Source organism: Lampetra fluviatilis, chromosome 72 (genome assembly GCF_964198595.1).
Source record: "Lampetra fluviatilis chromosome 72, kcLamFluv1.1, whole genome shotgun sequence".
Classification (NCBI taxonomy): Eukaryota; Metazoa; Chordata; class Hyperoartia; order Petromyzontiformes; family Petromyzontidae; genus Lampetra; species Lampetra fluviatilis.
The window spans coordinates 4,639,609-4,663,632 of record NC_136346.1 but is presented as its reverse complement, the minus strand read 5'-3'; the positions used below and the strand labels follow the sequence as shown (position 1 = coordinate 4,663,632).

Here is a 24,024-nt window from a genome sequence, read left to right as displayed (position 1 = left end):
TGTGCGTCTGTGTGTGTGTACGTCTGTGTGTGTGTGCGTCTGTGTGTGTGTATGTCTGAGTTGACTTGCCGCTGACTGGTACCAGCGGTGTCAAGATCGGCCTCTGTGGAGGAGGCTCGTGAAGGACGCTACTGGGCAGTTGGAGGCAGTCGCCCTCCAACAACAACGGAGGGCGGAGGAGCGACGCTCACAACAACGAGCGGAGCGCCGGGTGGCTAAAGCACAGCAAGTTGGTACAGTAGGGGGCACAGGTGGTGCATCAGCCAGTCATCTCGGTCATCTCGGTCATCTCGGTCAGTCGACCCGTGGCACCTGCTGGGTCTGCCCCGTGACCTCCTGCCAGCGGGCGTTCGACACTTCACGTGGCCTCAAGGTGCACTTGGCCTGGCACAAGCGTCGTGGTGACGTCACCGCCACTTAGTGGCGAATGGCGGTTGTTGTTGTGTACATGTGTGTGTGTCACTGTGTGTGTGTAGGTGTGTGTGTGTGTCACTGTGTGTGTGTCACTGTGTGTGTGTGTGTGTCAATGTGTGTGTGTGTCACTGTGTGTGTGTGTCACTGTGTGTGTAGGTGTCACTGTGTGTGTGTAACTGTGTGTGTGTCAATGTGTGTGTGTGTCACTGTGTGTGTGTGTGTCACTGTGTGTGTAGGTGTGTGTGTGTCACTGTGTGTGTGTCACTGTGAGTGTGTGCGTGTCATTGTGTGTGTGTGAGTGTCACTGTGTATGTCACTGTGTGTGTGCGTGTCACTGTGAGTGTGTGTGTGTCACTGTGTGTGTGTGTGTCACTGTGTGTGTGTGTGTGTGCGTGTCACTGTGTGTGAGTGTGTCACTGTGTTTGTGTGTGCCACCGTGTGTGTGCGTGTCACTGTGAGTGTGTGTGTGTCACTGTGTGTGTCACTGTGTGTGTGTGTGTGCGTGTCACTGTGTGTGAGTGTGCCACCGTGTGTGTGCGTGTCACTGTGTGTGTGCGTGTCACTGTGTGTGTGTGTATAACTGTGTGTGTGTGTGTCACTGTGTGTGTGCATGTCACTGTGTGTGTGTGTGTAATTGTGAGTGTGTGTGTGTCACTGTGTGTGTGTGTGTGTAACTGTGTGTGTGTGTACATGCGTGTGCTCTGGATGGTTGCGAATGGCTGGTAACCCCTCCACCTTCAAGTAAATTGCCACGTTCCTACGAAGAAAAATATCAAAGGAAGCTTTTGCCAAAGACCCCGGGGGGACAGGCTTCTATGACTTCTCCTGGCCAAACCCCATTTGGCGGAGTCAGGAGATTGAATCTTCACCCTCGGGGCTCCTCCAGAAACAACGAAAAACCACTTCGTGTGGCCACGTGGAATGTCCGAACGCTCACTGCGGAGGAGAGGCTGCCACTCCTCTGTCGGGAGCTGGACCGGTACCGCCTGGATCTCTGCGGTGTTCAGGAGATCCGGTGGACCGGCTCTGGCTCCTGCCACCGTGAGGGGTGGACAGTCCTCTACTCGGGGCAGGAGACTGCCAAACAACAGGGAGTGGCTTTTCTTCTGAACAAAAGAATGAAGGGGGCGTGGGAGCGTGGCGGTGAGGTGTGGGAAGCTGTAAGCCCCAGGCTACTTTGGGCTCGCCTTCCCATCAACCGGAGGCGAGGAGTGGTGGTCGTGGTTACTTATGCCCCCACCGAAGATGAACATCCGTGGAGGGATGCAGGCAAAGCTGATGAGTCAGATGCCTTCCATGACCTCCTGTCACAGGTGCTGGCTAAAGTGGCCACTCGGGACAGAGTCATCTTGTTGGGTGACTTCAATGCCCGAGTTGGTCACGATGCTGGCACCTGGTCTGGAGTGATTGGAAGGCATGGGCCAGATCAGCTCAATAACAACGGCAGGAGGCTGCTAGATTGTTGTGCAGCCCATGGGCTTGTAGTTACCAACACGCTGTTCTGGCATCGGCGCATCCACACAACATCGTGGATGCATGCCGGGTCCAAGCAAGAACATCTGCTGGACTACATAGTGACGGACCAGCGGATGCGAGCCCATATCCTTGACACCAGAACCTACCCCATGTCTCCCCCCCCCTTCTCTCCATCTCCCCCCCCCCCTTTCCCATTTCCCTCCCCCCCTCTCCCTCTCTCTCCCCATGTCTCCCCCCTTCTCCCTCCCTCTCTCCCCCCCCTCCCCCATCTCCCCTCCCCCTCTCCCCCCATCTCCCCTTCTCCACCTCTCCCTCCCTCTCCCCCCACCTCCCCCCATCTCCCCCCTCCTCTCTCCATCTCCCCCCCCCCTTCTCCCCCTCTCCCCCCACTCCCCCCTCCCCCCCCCCCCCTCTCCCCCTCTCCCCCCCTCTCCCCCCTCTCTCCCCCCTCTCCCCCCCTCTCTCCCTCCCTCCCTCCCCCCCTCTCCCCCCCTCTCCCCCTCCTCCCCCCCTCCCCTCCTCCCCCCTCCCTCTCCCCCCCCCTCCCCCCCTTCCCCCTCTCTCCCTCCCCCCTCTCTACCCCCTCTCTCCCCCCTCTCCCCCTCCCTCCCTCCCCCCTCTCCCCCCCTCCCCCCCTTCCCCCTCTCTCCCTCCCCCCTCTCTCCCCCCCCTCCCCTCTCCCCCCCTCCCCTCCTCCCCCCCCCTCCCTCCTCCCCCCTCCCCCCTCCCCCCCTCCCCTCTCCTCTCCCCACTCTCACAGTGGGTGGTGCCTCCTCCGCCCTCGAGCCGGCCAGTGATGGCGCCAGCGAGCAAGTGGGAGCAGGTGGTGGAGGTGGTGGTGGTGGAGCAGGTGGTGGAGCAGGTGGTGGAGCAGGTGGTGGAGGTGGTGGAGGTGGTGGAGAGGGGTTCGTGGCGGCGGTGCAGCGCATGGACAAGGAGTTCCAGGGCATGCTGGCCTTCAGCCGGGAGGACGAAGGGCGGCTCATCAAGAACCTCATCATCGGTGCGTGCAGCCCCCACACCACTCACAGCAACATCGTCAACATCATCATCAACATCATCATCATCAACATCATCAACATTAACATTAACATCATCAACATCATCATCGGTGCGTGCAGCCCCACACCACTCACAGCAACAACGTCAACATCATCATCATCAACATCATCATCATTAACATCATCATTAACATTAACATCATCAACATCATCAACATCATCATCATTATTAACAACATCATCAACAACATCATCAACATCATCATCAACATCATCATCATCATTAACATCATCATTAACATTAACATCATCAACATCATCAACATCATCAACATCATCAACAGCAACATCATTATTAACAACATCATCAACATCATCATCAACATCAACAACATCATCGGTGCGTGCAGCCCCACACCACTCACAGCAACAACGTCAACATCATCATCAACATCATCATCATCAACATCATCAACATCATCAACATCATCAACATCATCAACATCATCAACAGCAACATCATTATTAACATCATCATCAACATCATCATCATCACCATCAACATCATCATCACCAGTATCATCATTATCATCAACATCATCAACATCATTAACATCATCAACATCAACATCATCATCATCATTAACATCAACATCATCAACATCATCATCATTAACATCAACATTATCAACACCAACAACATCAACATCATCAACATCATCATCATCAACATCATCATCAACATCATCAACATCATCATCAACATCATCAACATCATCATCAACATCATCAACATCATCATCATCAACATCATCAACATCGTAATAGTAGTAGGTTTTTACCCTTTCAACTGGTACAAAAAACTGACACCTTTATACAAGGCATCATGTTTGCAATAACCACAACACAAGCAGTCAAAATGCAAACAAAAATTATCAAATCTGATGATGATGATGATATGCACTGTCCAATGGGGACTAGGCTCTAAGAAAAGCTGTCTCGGGTGTGGACCAATCAACTTCAAGGACCATGTGAGACTAGGCTCTAAGAAAAGCTGTCTCGGGTGTGGACCAATCAACTTCAAGGACCATGTGAGACTAGGCTCTAAGAAAAGCTGTCTCGGGTGTGGACCAATCAACTTCAAGGACCATGTGAGACTAGGCTCTAAGAAAAGCTGTCTCGGGTGTGGACCAATCAACTTCAAGGACCATGTGAGACTAGGCTCTAAGAAAAGCTGTCTCGGGTGTGGACCAATCAACTTCAAGAACCATGTGAGACTAGGCTCTAAGGAAAGCTGTCTCAGGTGTGGACCAATCAACTTCAAGAACCATGTGAGACTAGGCTCTAAGGAAAGCTGTCTCGGGTGTGGACCAATCAACTTCAAGAACCATGTGAGACTAGGCTCTAAGGAAAGCTGTCTCGGGTGTGGACCAATCAACTTCAAGGACCATGTGAGACTAGGCTCTAAGGAAAGCTGTTTCGGGTGTGGACCAATCAACTTCAAGGACCATGTGAGACTAGGCTCTAAGAAAAGCTGTCTCGGGTGTGGACCAATCAACTTCAAGGACCATGTGAGACTAGGCTCTAAGGAAAGCTGTCTCGGGTGTGGACCAATCAACTTCAAGAACCATGTGAGACTAGGCTCTAAGGAAAGCTGTCTCGGGTGTGGACCAATCAACTTCAAGGACCATGTGAGACTAGGCTCTAAGGAAAGCTGTCTCGGGTGTGGACCAATCAACTTCAAGGACCATGTGAGACTAGGCTCTAAGGAAAGCGGTCTCGGGTGTGGACCAATCAACTTCAAGGACCATGTGAGACTAGGCTCTAAGGAAAGCTGTCTCGGGTGTGGACCAATCAACTTCAAGGACCATGTGAGACTAGGCTCTAAGGAAAGCTGTCTCGGGTGTGGACCAATCAACTTCAAGGACCATGTGAGACTAGGCTCTAAGAAAAGCTGTCTCGGGTGTGGACCAATCAACTTCAAGGACCATGTGAGACTAGGCTCTAAGAAAAGCTGTCTCGGGTGTGGACCAATCAACTTCAAGGACCATGTGAGACTAGGCTCTAAGAAAAGCTGTCTCGGGTGTGGACCAATCAACTTCAAGGACCATGTGAGACTAGGCTCTAAGAAAAGCTGTCTCGGGTGTGGACCAATCAACTTCAAGGACCATGTGAGACTAGGCTCTAAGGAAAGCTGTCTCGGGTGTGGACCAATCAACTTCAAGGACCATGTGAGACTAGGCTCTAAGGAAAGCTGTCTCGGGTGTGGACCAATCAACTTCAAGGACCATGTGAGACTAGGCTCTAAGGAAAGCTGTCTCGGGTGTGGACCAATCAACTTCAAGGACCATGTGAGACTAGGCTCTAAGGAAAGCTGTCTCGGGTGTGGACCAATCAACTTCAAGGACCATGTGAGACTAGGCTCTAAGGAAAGCTGTCTCGGGTGTGGACCAATCAACTTCAAGGACCATGTGAGACTAGGCTCTAAGGAAAGCTGTCTCGGGTGTGGACCAATCAACTTCAAGGACCATGTGAGACTAGGCTCTAAGGAAAGCTGTCTCGGGTGTGGACCAATCAACTTCAAGGACCATGTGAGACTAGGCTCTAAGGAAAGCTGTCTCGGGTGTGGACCAATCAACTTCAAGGACCATGTGAGACTAGGCTCTAAGGAAAGCTGTCTCGGGTGTGGACCAATCAACTTCAAGGACCATGTGAGACTAGGCTCTAAGGAAAGCTGTCTCGGGTGTGGACCAATCAACTTCAAGGACCATGTGAGACTAGGCTCTAAGGAAAGCTGTCTCGGGTGTGGACCAATCAACTTCAAGGACCATGTGAGACTAGGCTCTAAGGAAAGCTGTCTCGGGTGTGGACCAATCAACTTCAAGGACCATGTGAGACTAGGCTCTAAGGAAAGCTGTCTCGGGTGTGGACCAATCAACTTCAAGGACCATGTGAGACTAGGCTCTAAGGAAAGCTGTCTCGGGTGTGGACCAATCAACTTCAAGGACCGTGTGAGACTAGGCTCTAAGGAAAGCTGTCTCGGGTGTGGACCAATCAACTTCAAGGACAGTGCACATTATCATTATCATCATCAGAGTTGTTTCGTTTTGTTTGCATTTTGACTGCTTGTGTTGTGCTTATTGCAAACATGATGCCTTGTATAAATGTGGCAGTTTTTTGTACCAGTTGAAAGGGTAAAAACCTACTACGATATTTTGTCACTGGTAAAGGAGATGTCTCATAGTGTAAATCATCAACATCATCATCATCAACATCATCAACATCATCCTCCTACGCGTCTCACTGATGATGATGAGGAATGCTGTCCGCATGGCAGTGAGCGTGACCCCGTGTCTCACCGTGTCTCACCTTGTCTCAGTGTCTCAGTGTCTCCCCGTGTCTCTCTGTGTCTCACCGTGTTTCTCTGTGTTTCCCCGTGTCTCACCGCGTCTCCCAGTGTCTCAGTGTCTCTCTGTGTCTCCCCGTGTCTCCCCGTGTTTCACCTTGTCTCAGTGTCTCCCCGTGTCTCTCTGTGTCTCCCCGTGTCTCTCTGTCTCTCAGTGTCTCTCTGTGTCTCACCGTGTCTCTCTGTGTCTCCCCGTGTCTCTCTGTGTCTCCCCGTGTCTCTCTGTCTCTCAGTGTCTCTCCGTGTCTCACCGTGTCTCCCCGTGTCTCTCAGTGTCTCAGTGTCTCCCCGTGTCTCTCTGTGTCTCCCCGTGTCTCCCCCGTGTCTCCCCGTGTCTCCCCGTGTCTCACCGCGTCTCTCTGTCTCACCGTGTCTCCCCCGTGTCTCTCTGTGTCTCCCCGTGTCTCTCTGTGTCTCTCCGTGTCTCACCGTGTCTCACCGTGTCTCCCCCGTGTCTCACCGTGTCTCCCCGTGTCTCACCGTGTCTCTCCGTGTCTCCATGTGTCTCACCGTGTCTCACCTTGTCTCAGTGTCTCAGTGTCTCCCCGTGTCTCTCCCCGTGTCTCACCGTGTCTCACCGCGTCTCTCTGTCTCACCGTGTCTCCCCCGTGTCTCACCGCGTCTCACCGCGTCTCTCTGTCTCACCGTGTCTCCCCCGTGTCTCACCTTGTCTCAGTGTCTCCCCGTGTCTCTCCCCGTGTCTCTCCCCGTGTCTCCCCGTGTCTCCCCGTGTCTCACCGTGTCTCTCCGTGTCTCACCGTGTCTCTCACCGTGTCTCCCCGTGTCTCACCGTGTCTCTCCGTGTCTCCACGTGTCTCACCGTGTCTCCCCGTGTCTCCCCGTGTCTCCACGTGTCTCACCGTGTCTCACCGTGTCTCCCCGTGTCTCTCTGTGTCTCCCCGTGTCTCTCACCGTGTCTCCCCGTGTCTCCCCGTGTCTCACCGTGTCTCTCCGTGTCTCCCCGTGCCTCCCCGTGTCTCCACATGTCTCACCGTGTCTCTCTGTGTCTCCCTGTGTCTCCACGTGTCTCCCCGCGTCTCACCGTGTCTCACCGTGTCTCCCCGTGTCTCACCGTGTCTCCCCGCGTCTCCCCCGTGTCTCACCATGTCTCACCGTGTCTCACCGTGTCTCACCGTGTCTCTGTGTCTCCCCGTGTCTCACCGTGTATCACCGTGTCTGTGTCTCCCCGTGTCTCTCTGTGTCTCTCCGTGTCTCCCCATGTCTCTGTGTCTCTGTCTCTAGAGTGTCGCCCACGTGGCGTGGCGGTGAGCGTGACCCCGTGCCTCCCGGCCTACGCGCTCTTCATGTGCCACCGTGTCTCACCGTGTCTCTGTGTCTCTGTGTCTCTGTGTCTCTGTGTCTCCGTGTCTCTGTGTCTCTGTGTCTCTGTCTCTAGAGTGTCGCCCACGCGGCGTGGCGGTGAGCGTGACCCCGTGCCTCCGGCCTACGCGCTCTTCATGTGCCACCGTGTCTCACCGTGTCTTCCCGTGTCTCCCCATGTCTCCCCCTCTGTGTCTCTGTGTCTCTGTGTCTCTGTGTCTCTGTGTCTCTGTGTCTCTGTGTCTCTGTCTCTAGAGTGTCGCCCACGTGGCGTGGCGGTGAGCGTGACCCCGTGCCTCCCGGCCTACGCGCTCTTCATGTGCCACCGTGTCTCACCGTGTCTTCCCGTGTCTCCCCATGTCTCCCCCTCTGTGTCTCTGTGTCTCTGTGTCTCTGTGTCTCTGTCTCTAGAGTGTCGCCCACGTGGCGTGGCGGTGAGCGTGACCCCGTGCCTCCCGGCCTACGCGCTCTTCATGTGCCACCGTGTCTCCCCGTGTCTCCCCATGTCTCCCCCTCTGTGTCTCTGTGTCTCTGTGTCTCCGTGTCTCTGTGTCTCCCCGTGTCTCTAGAGTGTCGCCCACGTGGCGTGGCGGTGAGCGTGACCCCGTGCCTCCCGGCCTACGCGCTCTTCATGTGCCACCGTGTCTCACCGTGTCTCTGTGTCTCTGTGTCTCTGTGTCTCCGTGTCTCTGTGTCTCCGTGTCTCTGTGTCTCTGTGTCTCTGTGTCTCTGTGTCTCTAGAGTGTCGCCCACGTGGCGTGGCGGTGAGCGTGACCCCGTGCCTCCCGGCCTACGCGCTCTTCATGTGCCACCGTGTCTCACCGTGTCTCTGTGTCTCTGTGTCTCTGTGTCTCCGTGTCTCTGTGTCTCTGTGTCTCTGTGTCTGTGTCTCTGTGTCTCTGTGTCTCCCCGTGTCTCTAGAGTGTCGCCCACGTGGCGTGGCGGTGAGCGTGACCCCGTGCCTCCCGGCCTACGTCCTCTTCATGTGCCACCGTGTCTCTGTGTCTCCGTGTCTCTGTGTCTCCGTGTCTCTGTGTCTCTGTGTCTCTGTGTCTCTGTGTCTCCCCGTGTCTCTAGAGTGTCGCCCACGTGGCGTGGCGGTGAGCGTGACCCCGTGCCTCCCGGCCTACGTCCTCTTCATGTGCGTGCGCTACGCCGACCACACCAGCGACGACTCGCGAGTCCGCTCGCTGCTCACCGCCGCCATCAACGGCATCAAGCGAGTCCTCAAGGTGCCACGCGGGGGGGGTCACGGGGTCACGTGGGGGTCACGTGGGGGGGGGCACGTGGGGGGGTTACGTGGGGGGGGGGGTCACGTGGGGGGGTCACGTGGGGGGGGGGTCACGTGGGGGTCACGTGGGGGTCACGTGGGGGGGGGGTCACGTGGGGGTCACGGGGTCACGTGGGCGAGACGTGTCTCTGTGTGTCTCTCTCTCTCTGTGTGTGTCTCAGTGTCTCTCTGTCTGTCTATCTCTGTCTGTGTCTCTCTGTGTATCTCTGTCTGTGTCACTGTGTCTTTCTGTGTGTCTCTCTGTGTGTGTGTCTCTCTGTGTGTCTCTCTGTGTGTGTGTCTTTCTGTGTGTGTCTCTGTGTGTCTCTCTGTCTCTCTGTGTGTGTATCTCTCTGTCTCTCTGTGTGTATCTCTGTGTATCTCTGTGTGTCTCTCTGTGTCTTTCTGTGTGTCTCTCTGTGTGTCTCTCTGTGTCTCTCTCTGTGTATCTCTGTCTGTGTCTCTCTGTGTCTCTCTCTGTGTCTCTGTGTGTGTGTGTCTCTCTGTCTCTCCGTGTGTCTCTCTGTGTGTCTCTCTGTCTCTCTGTGTCTCTGTGTGTGTGTCTTTCTGTGTGTGTCTCTGTGTGTGTCTCACTGTCTCTGTGTGTGTCTCTGTGTGTGTGTCTCTGTGTGTGTCTGTGTGTCTCTGTGTCTGTGTCTGTGTGTGTCTCTGTGTCTCTGTGTGTGTCTCTGTGTGTGTCTGTGTGTCTCTGTGTCTGTGTGTCTCTGTGTCTCTGTGTGTCTCTGTGTCTGTGTGTGTCTCTATGTGTCTGTGTGTGTCTCTGTGTCTCTGTGTGTGTCTCACTGTGTCTCTGTGTGTGTCTCACTGTGTCTCTGTGTGTGTCTGTATGTCTCTGTGTCTGTGTCTCTGTGTGTGTGTCTCACTGTCTCTGTGTGTGTCTGTGTGTCTCTGTGTCTGTGTGTCTCTGTGTCTCTGTGTGTCTCTGTGTCTGTGTGTGTCTCTATGTGTCTGTGTGTGTCTCTGTGTCTCTGTGTGTGTCTCACTGTGTCTCTGTGTGTGTCTCACTGTGTCTCTGTGTGTGTCTGTATGTCTCTGTGTCTGTGTCTCTGCGTGTATGTCTCACTGTGTCTCTGTGTGTGTCTGTATGTCTCTGTGTCTGTGTCTCTGTCTGTGTCTCTCTGTGTCTCTCTCTGTGTCTCTCTGTGTGTGTGTCTCTCTGTCTCTCCGTGTGTCTCTCTGTGTGTCTCTCTGTCTCTCTGTGTCTCTGTGTGTGTGTCTTTCTGTGTGTGTCTCTGTGTGTGTCTCACTGTCTCTGTGTGTGTCTCTGTGTGTGTGTGTCTCTGTGTGTGTCTGTGTGTCTCTGTGTCTGTGTGTGTCTCTGTGTGTCTGTGTGTCTGTGTGTCTCTGTGTGTCTCTGTGTCTGTGTGTCTCTGTGTCTGTGTGTCTCTGTGTCTGTGTCTGTGTGTGTCTCTGTGTCTCTGTGTGTGTCTCTGTGTGTGTCTGTGTGTCTGTGTGTCTCTGTGTGTGTGTCTCTCTGTCTCTCCGTGTGTCTCTCTGTGTGTCTCTCTGTGTCTCTGTGTGTGTGTCTTTCTGTGTGTGTCTCTGTGTGTGTCTCACTGTCTCTGTGTGTGTCTCTGTGTGTGTGTGTCTCTGTGTGTGTCTGTGTGTCTCTGTGTCTGTGTGTGTCTCTGTGTTTTTGTGTCTCTGTGTGTCTCTGTGTGTCTGTGTGTCTCTGTGTGTCTCTGTGTGTCTCTGTGTCTGTGTGTCTCTGTGTCTCTGTGTGTATCTCACTGTGTCTCTGTGTGTGTCTCACTGTGTCTCTGTGTGTCTGTGTGTGTGTGTGTGTGTGTCTGTGTGTGTGTGTCTGTGTGTGTGTGTCTGTGTGTGTGTCTGTGTGTGTGTGTCTGTGTGTGTGTGTCTGTGTCTGTGTGTGTGTCTGTGTGTGTGTCTGTGTGTGTGTCTGTGTGTGTGTCTGTGTGTGTGTGTGTCTGTGTGTGTGTGTGTGTGTTTCTACAGAAGCGGGTGGACGACTTTGAGACGGTGTCGTTCTGGCTGGTCAACACATGCCGCTTCCTGCACTGCCTCAAGCAGTACAGCGGGGAGGAGGTGAGGACACCATCAACATCAACATCATCAACATCAACATCACCATCATCAACATCATCACCATCATCACTGCCTCAAGCAGTACAGCGGGGAGGAGGTGAGGACACCATCAACATCAACATCATCAACATCAACATCACCATCATCAACATCATCACCATCATCACTGCCTCAAGCAGTACAGCGGGGAGCGGGTGAGGACACCATCAACATCAACATCACCATCAACATCATCATCATCAACATCAACATCACCATCATCAACATCATCACCATCATCATCAACATCACCAACATCAACATAAACATCATCACTGCCTCAAGCAGTACAGCGGGGAGGAGGTGAGGACATCATCAACATCAACATCACCATCATCATCATCAACATCACCATCATCACTGCCTCAAGCAGTACAGCGGGGAGGAGGTGAGGACACCATCAACATCATCAACATCATCAACATCATCACCATCATCAACATCATCACCATCATCACTGCCTCAAGCAGTACAGCGGGGAGGAGGTGAGGACACCATCAACATCAACATCAACAACATCATCATCACCATCAACATCAACATCAACAACATCACCATCACCAACATCAACATAAACATCATCAACATCACCAACATCATCACTGCCTCAAGCAGTACAGCGGGGAGGAGGTGAGGACACCATCAACATCATCACCATCAACATCACCATCACCATCATCAACATCATCACCATCAACATCACCATCACCATCATCAACATCATCACCATCATCACTGCCTCAAGCAGTACAGCGGGGAGGAGGTGAGGACATCATCAACATCATCACCATCAACATCATCAACATCACCATCACCAACATCAACATCATCACCATCAACATCACCAACCATCATCAACATCATCACCATCATCACTGCCTCAAGCAGTACAGCGGGGAGGAGGGTGAGGACATCATCAACATCATCACCATCAACATCATCAACATCAACATCACCATCATCATCATCATCAACATCACCAACATCAACATCACCAACATCACCATCATCAACATCATCACCATCACCAACATCAACATCACCAACATCATCATCATCACAACATCACCATCACCATCATCAACATCATCACCATCATCACTGCCCTCAAGCAGTACAGCGGGGAGGAGGTGAGGACACCATCAACATCATCACCATCAACATCATCACCATCAACATCACCATCACCATCAACAACATCATCAACATCATCACTGCCTCAAGCAGTACAGCGGGGAGGAGGTGAGGACACCATCATCATCATCATCATCAACATCATCATCATCAACATCAAACATCACCATCACCATCAACAACATCATCACCATCATCACTGCCTCAAGCAGTACAGCGGGGAGGAGGTGAGGACACCATCAACATCATCACCATCAACATCATCACCATCAACATCACCATCAACATCACCATCACCATCATCAACATCACCATCACCATCATCAACATCATCACCATCATCACTGCCTCAAGCAGTACAGCGGGGAGGAGGTGAGGACACCATCAACATCATCACCATCAACATCATCATCATCAACATCAACACCATCACCATCAACAACATCATCAACATCATCACTGCCTCAAGCAGTACAGCGGGGAGGAGGTGAGGACACCATCATCATCATCATCAACATCATCATCATCAACATCAACATCACCATCACCATCAACAACATCATCACCATCATCACTGCCTCAAGCAGTACAGCGGGGAGGAGGTGAGGACACCATCATCATCAACATCATCATCATCAACAACATCACCATCATCACCATCACCATCATCAACATCATCACCATCATCACTGCCTCAAGCAGTACAGCGGGGAGGAGGTGAGGACACCATCAACATCATCACCATCAACATCATCACCATCAACATCACCATCAACATCACCATCACCATCATGAACATCACCATCATCAACATCATCACCATCATCACTGCCTCAAGCAGTACAGCGGGGGAGGAGGTGAGGACACCATCATCATCAACATCAACATCATCAACATCAACAACATCAACATCACCATCACCATCATCACCATCACCATCACCATCATCAACATCATAAACATCATCACTGCCTCAAGCAGTACAGCGGGGAGGAGGTGAGGACACCATCAACATCATCATCATCAATACCATCACCATCAACACCATCATCAATACCATCACCATCATCATAAACATCATCATCATCACCATCAACATCAACACCATCATCAACATCATCAACATAAACATCACCATCAACATCATCATCACCATCATCAACATCATCAACATCATCAACATAAACATCAACACCATCAACATCACCAACATCATCACCATCACCATCAACACCATCATCATCACCATCACCATCATCACCATCATCACCTTCATCATCACCATCACCACAAACACCATCACCATCATCAACATCACCATCAACATAAACATCAACATCACCAACATCAACATCAATACCATCACCATCATCAACAACATCAACATCAATACCATCACCATCATCAACATTACCATCATCACCATAAACATCAACACCATCAACCTCACCATCAACACCATCACCATCATCACCATAAACATCAACACCATCAACATCACCATCAATACCATCAAACATCACCATCATTACTCATCTCCATAAGCATCAACACCATCATCACCATCATCAACATCACCATCATCACCATAAACATCAACACCATCAACCTCACCATCAATACCATCACCATCAATACCATCAACATCACCATCAGCACCACCATCATTACCATCTCCATAAGCATCAACACCATCATCACCATCATCAACATCAATACCATCAACATCAAAAACCATCATCATCATCATAAACACCATCAGCACCATCACTATCAACATCATCACCATCAACACCATCAGCACCATCACGGTATCCGGGGGGGGCCGGAGTGAGTTATACCTCCCCCCCACCCCTCCCCCCCCACCCCTCCCCCCCCACCCACCCCCACCCTCCTCCCACCCACCCCCTCCCTACCCCTCCCCCACCCCCCCACCCCTCCCCCCCTCCCCCCCACCCTCCCCCCCCTCCCCCTCACCCTCCCCCCCTCCCCTCCCCCCACCACCCTCCCCCCACCCTCCCCCCCCTCCCACCACCTCCCCCCCTCCCACCACGCCCCCCTCCTCCCCCCCTCCACCCTCCCACCACCCTCCCCCCACGCCCACCCCTCCCCCCCCACCCCTCCCACCCCCCCCCTCCCCCACCCCCACCCCACCCCACCCCACCCCTCCCCCCACACCCCCCCACTCCCTCCCCCCCCAACCCCCCCCCCCTCCACCCCCTCCCCCCACCCTCGCCCCCACTCCCTCCCCCACCCTCCCCACTCCCCCCCCACCCCCCTCCCCCCCCTCCCCACCCCTCCCCTCACCCCACCCTCCTCCCCACCCCCTCCCCCATCCCCACCCCCTCCCCCTCCCCCCACCCCTCCCCCCACACCCCCACCCCCACCCCCCTCCCCCCCCCCCACACCCCCCCTCCCACCCTCCCCCCACCCCTCCCCCCACCCTCCCCCCACCCTCCCCCCCTCCCCCCCACCCCCCTCCCCCCCACCACCCCCCCTCCCCCCCACCCTCCCCACCCCTCCCCCCCTCCCCCCTCCCCCCACCCCACCCTCCTCCACCCCCTCCCCCATCCCCACCCCTCCCCCCCCCACCCCTCCCCCCCCCCCTCCCCCCACCCTCCCCCCCTCCCCCCCACCCCACCCTCCTCCCACCCCCCTCCCCCATCCCCACCCCTCCCCCCCACCCACCCCCACCCCCACCCCACCCCCTCCCCCCTCCTCCCACCCCTCCCCCAACTCCCCCCTCTCACCCCCCACCCTTCCCCCACCCCTCCCCCCTCCACCCCTCCCCCCCCACCCCTCCCCCCCTCCCCCCACCCCCTCCCCTCCCCCTCCCCCCTCCCCTCCCCCTCCCCCCTCCCCCCCTCCCCCACCCCTCCCCCCCACTCACCCCCACCCCCACCCCTCCCCCTCCTCCCACCCCACCCCCCACCCCCCTCCCCCCCACCCACCCCCACCCCACCCCCCCCACCCACCCCCCACCCCCCTCCCCTCCCCCTCCTCCCACCCCACCCCCCACCCCCCTCCCCCCCTCCCCCCTCCCTCCCCCCCTCCCCCCACCCCTCCCCCCTCCCCCCCCACTCCTCCCACCCCACCCCCCACCCCCCCTCCCCCCCCTCCCCCACCCCTCCCCCCCCACCCACCCCCCACCCCCCTCCTCTCCCCCTCCTCCCACCCCACCCCCCACCCCCCTCCCCCCTCCCCCTCCCCTCCCCCCCTCCCGCCACCCCACCCTCCTCCCACCCCCTCCCCCATCCCCACCCCTCCCCCCCCCCACCCCTCCCCCCCACCACCCCCACCCCCACCCCACCCCCTCCCCCTCCTCCCACCCCCTCCCCCAACTCCCCCCCTCTCACCCCCCCACCCTTCCCCCACCCTCCCCTCCACCTCCCTCCCCCCCCACCCCTCCCCCCCCTCCCCCCCACCCCCTCCCCTCCCCCTCCCCCCTCCCCTCACCCCTCCCCCCTCCCCCCCCTCCCCCACCCCACCCCCCACCCCCCTTCCCCCCCTCCCCCACCCCTCCCCCCCACTCACCCCCACCCCCACCCCTCCCCCCCCCCTCCCCCTCCCCTCCCCCCCTCCCCCCTCCCCCCTCCCCCTCTCCCTCCCCCACCCCTCCCCCCTCCCCCCCCACCCCCCAGGCGTTCTCACGTCACAACACGGCTCGCCAGACGTCCCACTGCTTGCGCAACTTCGACCTGGCCGAGTATCGGCAGGTGCTGAGTGACGTGGCCATCCAGGTGTACCAGCAGCTGGTGCGTCTTCTAGAAGCTTCACTACTACCACTAGTGGGTAGGTGACAACAACAACAACAACACAACAACAACAACAACACAACAACAACAACACAACAACAACAACACAACAACACAACAACAACAACAACAGGTGCTGAGTGACGTGGCCATCCAGGTGTACCAGCAGCTGGTGCGTCTTCTAGAAGCTTCACTACTACCACTAGTGGGTAGGTGACAACAACAACAACACAACAACAACAAACAACACAACAACAACACAACAACAACAACACAACAACAACAACAACAACAACAACAGGTGCTGAGTGACGTGGCCATCCAGGTGTACCAGCAGCTCGTGCGTCTTCTAGAGGCTTCACTACTACCCACTAGTGGGTAGGTGACAACAACAACAACACAACAACAACAACAACCACCACAACAACACAACAACACAACAACAACACAACAACACAACACAACAACAACACAACAACACAACAACAACAACACAACAACACAACAACAACACAACAACACAACAACACAACAACAACAACAACAACACAACCACAACAACACAACAACAACACAACCACAACAACACAACAACACAACAACAACAAACAACACACAACAACACAACACAACAACAACAACAACACAACAACAACAACACAACAACACAACAACAACAACACACCAACACACAACAACACAACAACAACAACACAACAACACAACAACAACAACACAACAACAACAACACAACACACAACAACAACAACACAACAACAACAACAGGTGCTGAGTGACGTGGCCATCCAGGTGTACCAGCAGCTCGTGCGTCTTCTAGAAGCTTCACTACTACCACTAGTGGGTAGGTGACAACAACAACAACAACCACCACAACACCACAACAACACAACAACATCAACACTACCACCAACACACCACCACCACGACGACCACTACCACCAACACCACCAACAACAACAACCACCAATTCACCCACTAAGTGGCGGTGACGTCACCACGACGCTTGTGCCAGGCCAAGTGCACCTTGAGGCTACCACGTGAAGTGTCGAACGCCCGCTGGCAGGAGGTCACGGGGCAGACCCAGCAGGTGCCACGGGTCGACTGACCGAGATGACCGAGATGACTGGCTGATGCACCACCTGTGCCCCCTACTGTGCCAACTTGCTGCGCTTTAGCCACCCGGCGCTCCGCTCGTTGTTGTGAGCGTCGCTCCTCCACCCTCCGTTGTTGTTGGAGGGCGACTACCTCCAACTGCCCAGTAGCGTCCTTCACGAGCCTCCTCCACTGAGGCCGATCTTTACACCGCTGGTACCAGTCATCGGCAAGTCCACTCAGCTCCACGTCCTCCTGTACCACATCACTCCATCTCTTCTCTAGCCCGTGCCGCGCCCGTTTAGCCCCCTCGATCCTGCCGAACAAAAGCTGTTTAGGCATGCGGTGGCTGGGCATGCGGGCTACATGGCCCAGCCAACGCAGCCTTGCCTGCCGGAGGAACTCACCGATGGGATTTTGTCCAGATCTTTCAAGGATTTGTGAGCTCCTCACACAATCCAGCCTGGTTAAACCCAGGATGGATTATACGCAGGCCAGCCTAAATGTTTCTAACCGGCGAAGATGCTCCACTAGGGGGGTCCACGTTTCGCAAGCGTAGAGAAGGGAGGGAATGACCGTGGCCGAGAAGACCTGAAGCTTCGTGCGAAGCGACAGACCAGGTAGCTTCCACACAGCGTTACGCAACCGATGAAAAGATATTGCCGCTCGACTGATTCGGAGTGAGACCTCTGCTGTTAAACTGGAGCCGGTCATGAGCACACTGCCCAGGTATGGGAAACTCTCCACTCTCTCAACAACTGCCCCATCACCGATTGGGAGTTGTGGGGGTGGAATGTCCGATGGTACAAAATACCCAGGCAGGTGCTGATGGTAAGGCCCCACCTCTTAGTGGCAAGCTCCAGGTTCAGCAGCAGTGCCTCCAACTCCTCCTCTGAGTGAGCAGCAATTACAAGATCATCGGCATACATAATGTGGTTGACCAATAGGGAGCCATCCCTTGACCGCACCCGGGCATCGATCAGCCTTCCATTATATCTCTACCAAATGGAAATTCCCCCGGTACAGCTATTGAAGGCTTCACGAACTACGCAGTCGAAATAGATGTTAAATAATGTGGGAGCCAGAGGACATCCCTGTCGCACCCCAAGGTGTACAGGGAATGGTTCCGACTCCCGGCCACGTAGTTTTACCCGGGCCCGCTCACCATCATGAAGGTCCTTTAATGATCGTGAGCAGAGGGTCAGGGACTCCGAAAGCACGAAGAACAACCCAGAGCCCAGGCCTACTGATGGTATCATAGTGCCTTGACCAGGTCAATAAAGCAGAGATGTAGGTCTTGTTGAAATTCCCTACACCTCTGCTGTAGCAGATGGATAGAAAAAAATGGCATCCATACAGGACTGCCCTTTCCTGAAACCGCATTGGGGCTCCGCAAGCCTCTCCTCAGCGTGCCTGGCAAGACGATGTTGAATAATCCTTGCCAGGACCTTTCCTGGCACACTGAGGAGTGAGATGCCCCTGTAGTTGTTACAGTCTGTGTGGCCCCCCTTCTTAAAGAGGGGGACCACCAGGGCATCCTTCCAGTCCTGCGGAACCCGTCCAGCGATCCAGACTGTTGGTATGATGTCATGTAGGGCAGTCTGTGCCCAAACGCCACCCTCCCTCCGCATTTCGCTTGAGAGATCATCTCTGCCCGGTGCCTTTCCTGGTCTGAGACTCTGGATCGCCCTCAGTACTTCCTCAACAGATGGCACCTCAGCCAGCCACTCACAGGGGGTGACCTCTTCCAATATTTGAGGCACCGCAGCCTCGGCAGGGTCATGCCCCATTTGTCCCGCGTTGTTATCCTGGCTGAGGGATGTCCCCTCCCCCAGGACCTCATGGAAATGCTCAGCAAATCTGCAAACCTGTTCCTGGGGGTCAGAGATTGGATCACCATTCTTTTCCCTAATGATGGTAATAGGTGTGGTGCTGCAGGTTACTTTTTTGATGGAATTAACGAGCGATTTGTGATCGCGGGCCATTGAGGCAGACTCCATCTCCTCAGCAACCCGCGACCACCACCCATCCTTGCAGCACCTCAAGGCTGTCTGAACCTCCGACTGAAGGCTGCGGTAAACCTCCTCATTCTCTGACGTGGGATGCTGTAGATGAGAGAGGGCCTGTCGCTTTTTCTCAGCCAGCTTGAACACCTCCTCTGTCAGCCAGGTTCTCTGGGGAGGTCTGGACCATGTACCCAAAGCAGCCATTGCAGCTGCATGAGCCACAGTCTTAAACCTCGTCCATTTTCCCTCGACATCAGGAGGAGTGGGGGACGATGCCAACCCCAGCTGCAAGCGATGATGAAATTCTTACTTGCAACTTTCATCAGCTAGCGGAGAACATGCCACTAAGGGTTTGAATGGTGTCCTGGGTGTACACCCACCACCACCGGAGTGGAAGAATGGCAGGCGCATCTTACAGATGACTAGTCGATGGGCAGTGGGCAGATCAGCTCCACGGTAGGTTCTGGTGTCAAGAAAATGGGCCCTCATCCGCTGTTCTGTCACTATGTAGTTCAGCAGATGTTCTTGCTTGGACCCGGCATGCATCCATGATGTTGTGTGGATGCGCCGATGCCGGAAGAGCGTGTTGGTAATTACAAGCTCATGGGCTGCACAAAAATCTAGCAGCCTCCTACCGCTGTTATTGAGCTGATCTGGCCCATGCCTTCCAATCACTCCAGACCAGGTGCCAGCATCATGACCAACTCGGGCATTGAAGTCTCCCAACAAGATGACTCTGTCCCGAGTGGCCACTTTAGCCAGCACCTGTGACAGGAGGTCATAGAAGGCATCTGACTCATCAGCTTTGCCTGCATCCCTCCACGGATGTTCGTCTTCGGTGGGGGCATAAGTAACCACGACCACCACTCCTCGCCTCTGGTTGATGGGAAGGCGAGCCCAAAGTAGCCTGGGGCTTATAGCTTCCCACACCTCATCACCACGCTCCCACACCCCCTTCATTCTTTTGTTCAGAAGAAGAGCCACTCCCTGTTGTTTGGCAGTCTCCTGCCCCGAGTAGAGGACTGTCCACCCCTCATGGTGGCAGGAGCCAGAGCCGGTCCAACGGATCTCTTGAACACCGCAGAGATCCAGGCGGTACCGGTCCAGCTCCCGACAGAGGAGTGGCAGCCTCTCCTCCGCAGTGAGCGTTCGGACATTCCACGTGGCCACACGTCATCGTTGTCGTCATCGTTGTCGTCATCGTCGTCATCGTCGTCATGGTCATTGTCGTAGTAACCTTCGTCATCGTCGTCGTCATCATCGTCGTCATCATCGTCATCATCGTCATCGTCGTCATTGTCGTCATCGTCATCATCGTCATCACCATCATCGTCGTCATCATCGTCATCGTTGTCGTCATCATCGTCATCGTTTTCGTCATCGTTGTTGTCATCGTCGTCATTGTCGTAGTAACCGTCGTCATCATCGTCATCATCGTCGTCATCGTCGTCATCATCGTCATCGTTGTCATCGTCGTCGTCATCGTTGTCATTGTCGTAGTAACCATCATCATCGTTTTCGTCGTCATCGTCGTCATCGTCGTAGTAACCTTCGTCATCATCGTCATCATCATCGTCATCATCGTCGTCATCGTCGTCATCGTCATCGTCATCGTCGTCATCGTCGTAGTAACCGTCGTCATCATCTACATCCCCCCCCCCGCCCCGTGCCCCAGTGAGCGCCATGCTGGAGCAGGAGTCCATCGAGGGCGCCGTCTCCAGCGTGAAGCCCAGCGGCCTGCGCAGGAGGACCCCCTCGGAGGGAGGAGGGGGGGGCCCCCCCTCCACCCCCACCCCCACCCCCCTCATCCTCCTTCTACGGCGGCGTCAGCGCATTCGGCTTCAGCCCCTTCGGAGGAGGAGGAGGAGGCGGAGCCAGAAGAGAAGGAGGCGGAGCCAGAGGAGGAGTAGGAGGAGCCAGAGGAGGAGGCGGAGCCGGAGTAGGAGGCGGAGCCGGAGAAGGAGGCGGAGCCGGAGTAGGAGGCGGAGCCAGAGAAGGAGTAGGCGGAGCCAGAGTAGGAGGAGCCAGAGGAGAAGTAGGCGGAGCCAGAGGAGAAGTAGGCGGAGCCAGAGGAGAAGTAGGCGGAGCCAGAGGAGAAGTAGGCGGAGCCAGAGTAGGAGTAGGCGGAGCCAGAGGAGAAGTGGGCGGAGCTACGATGGAGACGCTGGTGTCGCGGCTTGCGCTCTGGACGTCGACGCTGGCTTCCCAGGGGGCCGAGCGGGAGCTGCTGGGTCAGCTGACGCGGCAGCTGCTCTACCTGACGGGGGCGGCCGCCCTCAACGCGCTCCTCTTGCGCAAGGACATGTGCTCCTGGAGCAAGGGGGTGCAGATACGGTGAGTGGGGGGTCAGGGGTCAGGGGTCACGTGAGTGGGGGGGTCAGGGGTCAGGGGTCACGTGAGTGGGGGGGGGGAGTGGGTGGATGGCAAGGATCAAGTCCACCTGTGCCATGCCCCCACCCCCCCCACCCCCCCCCACACCACCCACTCACTCATTCACTCACTCATTCACCCACTCACTCACCCCCCCACTCACTCACCCACTCACTCACCCACCCACTCACTCACTCACTCACTCACTCACCCCACTCACCACTCACCCACCCACTCACCCACTCACCCACCCACTCACTCACCCACCCACTCACCCACCCACTCATCCACTCACCCACCCACTCACACACTCACCCACCCACTCACACTCACTCACCCACTTCACTCACCCACCCACTCACACACCCACTCACCCACCCACTCACCTCACCACTCACTCACACCCCACCCCCCCACTCACTCACTCACCCCCCACCCCCCCACCCACTCACTCACTCACTCACCCCCACCCCCCCCACTCACTCACTCACTCACCCCCCACCACCCCCCACTCACTCACTCACCCCCCACCCCCCCCACTCACTCACTCACCCCCCACCCCCCCACCCACTCACTCCACCCCACTCACCCCACTCACTCACTCCCACTCACCCACACCACTCCACACCACCACACTCACCCACCCACTCCACCCACTCACCCACCCACTCACCCACTCACCCACACACTCACCCACCCACATCACCACACACTCACCCACTCACTCACCACCACCCACTCACTCACTCACTCACACATCACCACTCACCCACCACTCACCCACTCACCCACCCACTCACGTCACCTCACCCACTCACCCACCCACTCATCCACACACCACCCACTCACACACTCACCCACCCACTCACTCACTCACCACACTCACGTCACCCACCCACTCACTCACCCACTCACTCACCCACTCACCCACCCACTCACCCACCCACTCCCCCACCCACCCACTCACCCACCCACTCACCCACCCACTCACCCACTCACCCACACACTCACCCACCCACTCACTCACTCACCCACACTCACCCACCACTCACTCACTCACTCACCCACTCACCCACTCACCCACCCACTCACCCACTCACCCACCCACTCACTCACCACCACCACTCACCCACCCACTCATCCACTCACCCACTCACACACTCACTCCACCCACTCACTCACTCACCCACTCACTCACCCACCCACTCACCCACCCACTCACTCCACCCACTCACCACACTCACTCCCCCCCACCCCACTCACTCCACTCACCCCCACCCCCCACCCACTCACTCACCCCCCACCCCCCCACTCACTCACACACCCCCCACCCCCCCACTCACTCACTCACCCCCCCCCCCACTCACTCACTCACCCACACCACCCCACCCACTCACCACCCACTCACCACCTCACTCACCCACTCACCCACCCCACTCACCCACCACTCACCCACCACCCACTCACCCACCTCACTCACTCACCTCCCACACACTCACCCACCACTCACTCACCCACTCACTCACCACCCACTCACTCACTCACTCACTCACCCACTCACCCACCACTCACTCTCACATCACACTCACCCACGCCACCCACCACTCACCCACACTCACCCACTCACCCACCCACACTCCACTCACCCACCCACTCACTCACACACCCACTCACTCACCACCCACACTCACCCACTCACTCACCACTCACACCACTCACGCACCCACTCACACCCACTCACCCACCCACTTCACACCCACTCACAATCACCCACCACTCACTCACTCACCCACTCACTCACCACCCACTCACTCACTCACCACTCACCCACTCACCCACCACTCACCCACTCACCACTCACCCACCCACTCACTCACCCACCCACTCACGCCACCCACTCATCCACTCACCCACCCACTCACACACTCACACCCACTCACTCACTCACCACTCACTCACCCACCACTCACCCACCCACTCACACCACTCCCACCCACTCACCCACTCACCCACACACTCACCCACCACTCACCCCACTCACCCACACTCACACCACTCACCCACACACTCACCCCACTCACCCACCCACTCACCCACCCACTCACCCACTCACCCACCACTCACCCACCCACTCACCCACTCACCACACACCACCCACTCACTCACTCACTCACTCACCCACCCACCCACCACACCACTCACCACTCACCACCCACTCACTCACTCACCCACCCCCCACCCCCCCACCCCCCACTCACCCACTCACCCACCCCCCACCCACCCACCCACACACCCACCCACCCACACACTCATTCACCCACACCCACTCACTCACTCACCCACTCACTCACCCACCCACTCACCCACCCACTCACCCACCCAATCACCCACCCACTCACCCACCCACTCACCCACTCACCCCACACACTCACCCACCCACACTCACCCACTGACCCACACACTCACTCACCCACTCACCCACACACTCACCCACTCACCCACCCACTCACCCACCCACTCACCCACCCACTCACCCACTCACCCACCCACTCACCCACCCACTCACCCACTCACCCACACACTCACCCACCCACTCACTCACTCACCCACCCACCCACTCACTCACTCACCCACCCACTCACTCACCCACCCC

General features: G+C 56.1%; 1 protein-coding gene across 1 annotated transcript in view; it reads left to right on the top strand.

Annotated features, from left to right (window-relative positions):
* Positions 1-24,024, top strand: part of LOC144953180 (unconventional myosin-Va-like) — a gene marked incomplete at its 5' end in the record, with an annotated part of 128,479 nt that overhangs the window by 79,505 nt on the left and 24,950 nt on the right. The window contains 7 exon segments of the mRNA XM_078883740.1: positions 2,651-2,893; positions 7,540-7,634; positions 8,541-8,849; positions 10,865-10,954; positions 15,769-15,919; positions 20,677-20,775; positions 21,152-21,335. Of these exon segments, the coding sequence (XP_078739866.1) occupies positions 2,651-2,893; positions 7,540-7,634; positions 8,541-8,849; positions 10,865-10,954; positions 15,769-15,919; positions 20,677-20,775; positions 21,152-21,335 (1,171 nt within the window).